This window comes from Penaeus japonicus, unplaced genomic scaffold (genome assembly GCF_977035675.1).
Source record: "Penaeus japonicus unplaced genomic scaffold, GWHDUDI00000001_assembly GWHDUDI00000013, whole genome shotgun sequence".
Lineage (NCBI taxonomy): Eukaryota > Metazoa > Arthropoda > Malacostraca > Decapoda > Penaeidae > Penaeus > Penaeus japonicus.
Genome location: NW_028234415.1, coordinates 8870568 through 8877145, shown reverse-complemented (window position 1 = coordinate 8877145; position 6578 = coordinate 8870568). Strand labels below are relative to the sequence as shown.

At 34.8% G+C, this 6578-nt stretch overlaps 1 protein-coding gene across 1 annotated transcript in view; it reads right to left on the bottom strand.

The window, feature by feature from the left end:
- Window positions 1-2279: 2279 nt before the first annotated feature.
- The window catches only part of LOC122245798 (cytosolic Fe-S cluster assembly factor Nubp2 homolog), an 8965-nt gene continuing 4666 nt past the window's right edge, over window positions 2280-6578 (bottom strand). The window contains exons 3-8 of the mRNA XM_043003802.2: window positions 6520-6578; window positions 6232-6391; window positions 5410-5524; window positions 4306-4450; window positions 3703-3800; window positions 2280-2863 (exon numbers count right to left, since the gene is read on the bottom strand). The exon at window positions 6520-6578 is cut by the window's right edge and continues 34 nt beyond it. Coding sequence (XP_042859736.2) covers window positions 2657-2863; window positions 3703-3800; window positions 4306-4450; window positions 5410-5524; window positions 6232-6391; window positions 6520-6578 — 784 coding nt within the window. The 3' untranslated portion in view covers window positions 2280-2656. The remainder of the gene's footprint in view (window positions 2864-3702; window positions 3801-4305; window positions 4451-5409; window positions 5525-6231; window positions 6392-6519) is intronic.

Here is a 6578-nt window from a genome sequence, read left to right as displayed (position 1 = left end):
TGTAAAAAAAATGTTTTTCAAAGGCGCGCCACAGAGGCACGGGTCGCTCTGTGAGCGTGACGGCTGGTTTTGTTCAAGCGGTACGATACTTTCGCCGTCGTACGTCCGGCAGTGCCCATGAAGTGAAATGATTTCAAGAAATTGCCGCTGCAGATAAGGCCTTATGCTATTATTACAGTTTAATTCATCATTATCATTACTATTATTATTATTATCAGTATTATTGCTATTATTATTAGCAATGTTGTTGATGCTGTCACTATTGACATTACAATTATTGTTATTACTTTTCTTTTTCTCATTATTATCATTATTACTATTACATTGTTGATATTCCTTACAATCACTTTTATTATGACCATCATTATCATACTCTGTAACATTACTCACTTTTGTTATACTCATTGTTATTATAATTATCCTTATTGATTTTATCAATATTATTATCATTAGTATTGTAATGATCATTATCACTTTTATTATCATTATCATCACTACTATCTTTGTCATTATTATCATGATTATGATTATCATCATTACTGTTGCTATTATTAATATATTTATTGTTATTGCTATCATTAGTGTTTTTCATTATCTTTCTTTTCATTGCCCTCATTATTACTACCCTTATCATCATTAATATTTCATAATTTTCATCATCAGTATTATAATAATTATAATTTTATTTCTATCATTATTATTACTACTGTTAAGTATCATCATCATAATCATTATTACCTTTTTTATCATTATCATATCCCTTATTATCTATTATCATTATAGGTTTCATTAGTCATAATCATTATCATTATTGTTATCATTGTCATCATCCTTATCCTCATTTCTATTATCACTATTATCATCATCATCATTATTATCCCCATTATTATTACTATTATTGTGGACATGGGATAGATTCGCTTGCCAAGTCTCCAGAATGGGTTTTATTTCAGAGAGAGCCAGCATCACACACCATACTTTGACTTTTCCCACACTCCTTCAGTCACTATTTGTAAAACTAGAGCCATTTTTGCATTTTACTGAGTTTAGAGACTTGTATGTGCCATATGACAGGCTCTATCAATGCTGCAGTTGACTAAAACTGTAGTATAAGATCCCTATCAGCTCATTATTTTCTTTATTCTCAGTGTGATAGAAGTATTGCTGTTTTATGGGAAGACAAAGAGCAACTTTATTTTTTCGTATTTGTGTGATGTCACGATCAAATACGAAACATATAAGCATCTACAATGTAGATAATATGAAGAGGTAGGGAAGAGGAAGGAAACCTGTGCTTATGACTAAGTGCCACAGTAAAAGGCATCCCTATTGGCACAGGAGCACATTTTAGACACTGGGCATTGGTTTGAGTCACCTTCCTCTTCTCGTTCTGCCTGCACATCCTTCATCTATGGTACTTTAGAGCAAGAGGTCTTCAATTTGCTATGTATTGTCACTCTCTAAAGATAGTGCTTGCCAGAGAATGTGGATGGGTGCCATTCAAGGCTCTCTCACCTGCTGGTGCTAGGAGAAATGGTGCCATCTAGGTTTTAGATGCTAGGTTTGCTTAATAATAATTGTAATAATAATGAGGATAATAATGATGATGATGATAATAGTGATAACAGAAGTGATGATAATGATGATGACAATGATAGTAGCAATAATGATAATCATGACAATAATGAAAACTTTAATGATGATCATAGTAGATAATAATGGATATTATAATGATACAAATGATATTTAATATAATGGTAATTATAGTAATCGTGACTGCAATTGTCATCATCACTCACTCCTTTCTCATAGCACAATACAGTGATCCAAAATCCCCGAACGTCATGTACATCATGATGCCTGTCATCAGGCCAAAGCTCCCATCATGTATGTCATGACACCCGTCAGCAATTGGTTAATATCAACATTATCATTATCATTATTATTATTACTATCCTAGTCTTGTATCTGTTTATCTCAGCCAGATTAAAAAACTGAAGAATGCATTGGCTATCAAATAAAGAAATTGTTAATGGAACTTTTGTGGTAGCTTTTACATGGGTGTCTCTTTTACTGAAGTTGGTTAAAGTTGATTGACACATATATGGGGTATCTATCATAAAATTCAAAGGTTTTGTTGCTTTTGCCACACACACACACACACACACACACACACACACACACACACACACGCACACGCACACGCACACGCACACGCACACACCCACACACACACACTACTACTACACAGGTCATAATGTTATTGTAAATAAGACAAGTTTTGTTGATATCATTTTATATATCATAAAATATCATTATTTAGATATAAACTTAACAACAAGATTGGCACATTGTTCTTATTCATATACACATTGAAATGGAGGATTGGGATCACCTGGAATATCCAATCATAAATTAAATGCCTGAGTTTTGCAATATGTTTGCAATTGATTTTTGTCTGCTGTATCCTGTTTGTATCTAAAAATATATCAGATACACAAATTTCTGCACTGCAATGACTTCACAGTTACAAAATATCTGTTGATACATACACCATACACATCACCTATCTCTCACAAAGTTTCCCACAAATATACAAGAAGAAAAAACACGGAAATTTCCTACAAAAATACAAAAAGTTTGACGTCTCTTTTCTCTACTTCTCAACAGCCTCCAGGACCCTCCTTGTGATTTGGCTCATAGCCTCCGAGACACCGGAGTCAGGGTGTTCCTCTTTCATGGAAGTTCCCCTTTGCTGTGTGGACGACAAGCGAGGGTCAATTGGCAAGGAGCCTAGGAAGGGGACGCCGTATTTTTCTGCAAGGTAACTTCCTGCACCGGAGGAAAATATTTGGCTCACTTCCTGCGAAAGAAAGGAAGAGAAACAGAAAGATAATAAAGCATAATTACTCTTCTGATTTTAGTTTCCAATTCATACTTTTCACATATTAGCTTTACCAATAGAGAGGTGGAATAGGAAGATACAAAGTGAGGTTAAGGAGGAGGAAGAGGGCATGGTGGATAGAAAGAAGTAGAATAAAAAGGATGAAGAGGAAGGAAAAAAGAAGGAAGAGAAGTGAAGGCAGATGACATGGAAGATAAAATGGAGGTAGAGAAGGATAAAATATGGGGAAGGATAAAAAAGGATGAATTATAAAGAAGGAAGGATAAAAAGAAGAGGGAAGAAAAAAAGGTCAGGGAGGAGGAGGGGATAAAGGAGAGGGATGAGGAAGAAAAGGGAGGAGGGAAAAAAGGAGGGGGAGGAGGAAGAAAAAGGAGGAGAGAGGAGGAGGAAAAAGAGAAGGGAGAGGAGGGGAAAAAAAGAAAGGGGGAGAGGGGAGGATACAATGGAGGAAGAGGATAAAAAGGAGAAGGGGGAGGAAAAAAATGGAGGAGGAGGAGAAGAAAAAACGGGGGAAGGATAAAAAGGAGGAGATGGTGGAGCATAAAACAAAGGAGAAGGAGAAAGAAGATAACTAAAATGAGAAGAAGGAGAACTAAAAGCTGGAGGAGGAGGAGGAGGAGGAGGAGGAGGAGGAGGAGATGGAGGCAAGGGAGAAGAAAAAGAAGGATGATAAAAAGGAAGGAAAAGAAGAGGATGAAAAGAAGGCAATGGAGAGTATGGAGAAAAAAAAGAAGAAGAGGCAGATATGATAAAAAAAAAAAGAAAGGCAGGGGAGTCTGAATAGGAGAAGAACTCACAGAGCAGCACGGGCAGCAAAATCCAGAGAGATTTTCTATGATCCCTAAGACAGGTACTCCCATCTTCTGGCAGAATCGTATCTCTCTGCTTACCACACCTGAAACAGTAAAAATGCTGGTGTAAAGCTTGACATTAATCTAATCAAAAACATTTCAACTAAGTGTGAAAATGATAGTAATAATAATAATAATAATAATAATAATAATAATTATAAATAATAATAATATAATAATAACAACAATAATAATAATAATAATAAAAATAATAATAATAATAATAATAATAATAATAATAATAATAATAATGATGATAATAACAATTGCTTCAACAACAACAAATATAATAGTAATCAGAATTAGAATAACTTAATAATAACAGTAAAAACAAAAAGAAAGTATATCAAAAGTAATCAAGAAAAATGCAAAATTTAATAATAAGCATAAGAAGAAGAAGGAGGATGAGAAGAAGAAGACGAAAAGGGAGAGGAAGATGGAGAAGAGGAAGATGATGAAGAAGAAAAAATTAATGAAAATCCATGAATTTTAAACACATTCATAAACACAGACACCCCTTGCCCAGACAACTAAAAACAGCATGCACACCTGCTGACAATTTTTGCGGTGCTGTGATGATGATAGCTCCATCAGGCTTGGTGCTGGCCAGTAACTTGATGACAGTCAGGTGTTCGTCACTAGTGCCGGGTGGGGTGTCAATCACCAAGTCATCCAACCGTCCCCACAGAGTATCCTGTTGGGCGAGAGGCGGGCCCCATAGTCAGGTTCTGCTTCTATTCTCTGTCTATTGAAAGTTCTGATGGAAGCTATAGGAAATAATTGACTAGAAATGATGCATAGGGTATTGTCACTCACTTCCAATGCAAACACACAACACACACACAAGACACCTACCATGGGGAGTTCATATTCGCAATGTGTTCTGGCAATGTGATACAGCATATATGGTGTTTACTTAGACCCTTCTTCAGGGATGATTACTTTTTTCTTTTCTTTATGCACTCACATTAGGATGTGATTATTGGGCAATTTTTTATCTTTTTTTATAAGAGGGGAATATTTACCTTATCATATCAGACCTCTTTATTTCTATAAAGAATGCAAGACAGAAAGATATCTCCACAATCTATGATGAAACAACAATAGGATGAGATGTTAGGAAAGCTTTAAATCAAGTGATCAGAATAAGAGGCAGGTAACTGAGGGATAGAATACATGAGAAAATTCCTATCTATAGTAACAAGAATAAGATACTGAAATGATTAATAGAGATCATGCAATTTACATACTTGCATTCAGAAGCTAACAAATAAAGCATTTAAATATTATAAAACCTGACTTTTATTCAACCACTTTCAGAAATGGAGTGTTTTCTAGTACATAAGAAAACTGTAAAGAAAAATAAATATGAAAGAAAAAGAAAGAAAGAGACGTAAACATAACTACATAGTGTCGCCAAAAATATTACATTATCAAAGGGATTCAATAATGCACAACAAGAAGCAAGACAACTAAATACCAAAGTGAAGTGAATTACTATGCAACAGCTCTCCAAAGCAAAATTAACACACTTAAAATATACTCATAATCATAATCATATACTGTCCACAATGTTCTTCCTTTTCCAATTCCCATATAAGCCCTTCTCTCATCTTTGCTTCCTTGGAATAAAGAAATTTTGAAGGAACACACCTTAATCATACGCCTAATCAAAGCCGTTTTGCGGGGTCCTCTCCACACCACCGCCTGAGATCCCGAACTCAGGAGCGATCCTACTGATAGCGTCTTAATGTTGCTCTGAGGAGACCTGCATAGGGTGTCAAGCTTGTGATATCTAAATAAAGGCAAGCTCAAGCTACAAGCAGTAAAACTTTGGACAGGTTTAATGAACAGAACATATGGTTTCTAGTCAAAGTCGATAGTAAATGGTAAGCAAGCAGAATGAATTTTGATAGCTGGAAATTCTCAGACTAATTGTCATTCTTATTTTGTGCAAATAGAGTATAATTTTTCTTCTTAACAATATCTGTATCTTTGATAAGAATATAACTATACACATTTCAAATAATGTATATACTTTCTATAATGTGCATAACAGCTAACTATTTAAGATACAAAATATATGAAGAGATAGATATTGAAGTAAGAATTTTGGAATAAAACGTGATCACATTTTCTATAATACATAACATACATTATGTATTATCATTTCCACAGGTGCCAAACCACTTTCACTAACTAATGTAATGCATTCAGCAAGCTGCCACTGTCAGAAAACTACAGCTATCATTAACAGATCTCTAGGATAGGTCAAATAATTTAATTTCCACTTCAAAACACTATGACTTGCTTCTCCCTCCCCTAAAAAAAAATAACATTAAAAAAATAAAGAAACCAATATCATGCAAAATTCTTATCAACTCTCATTAAAATAAACAAGACCAAAAAGAAAATACATGATTAATAATCAAAGAAAAAAAAAGCATAACTACAAGTACATAAAAAATAACATACACAACAGGTTTCCATCCCCACTGTGTGTCCATCACCGGTTGGTCCTCAATCTTCAAGAGGGAGGGAACACTAGGGCCGCAGATGTCCACGTCAAGAAGCCCTACCTTTCTGCCATCGTGGGCCAGGATCTGTGCTAGCATGACAGCTATGCTTGATTTTCCTTAAAAGGGAAAAAAATACTGTGATGTGAATTTAGGAGTCGGTTCAGAAAGTGTATATAGATCAGTATGAATCAGTGGAAGACAAAAGGATATAGAAACAAAAAGGAAATTTAGAGAAGATTCATACCTACACCACCTTTTCCGGACATAACTAATATCTTGTGTTTTATTGCTTTTAGTCTTGTA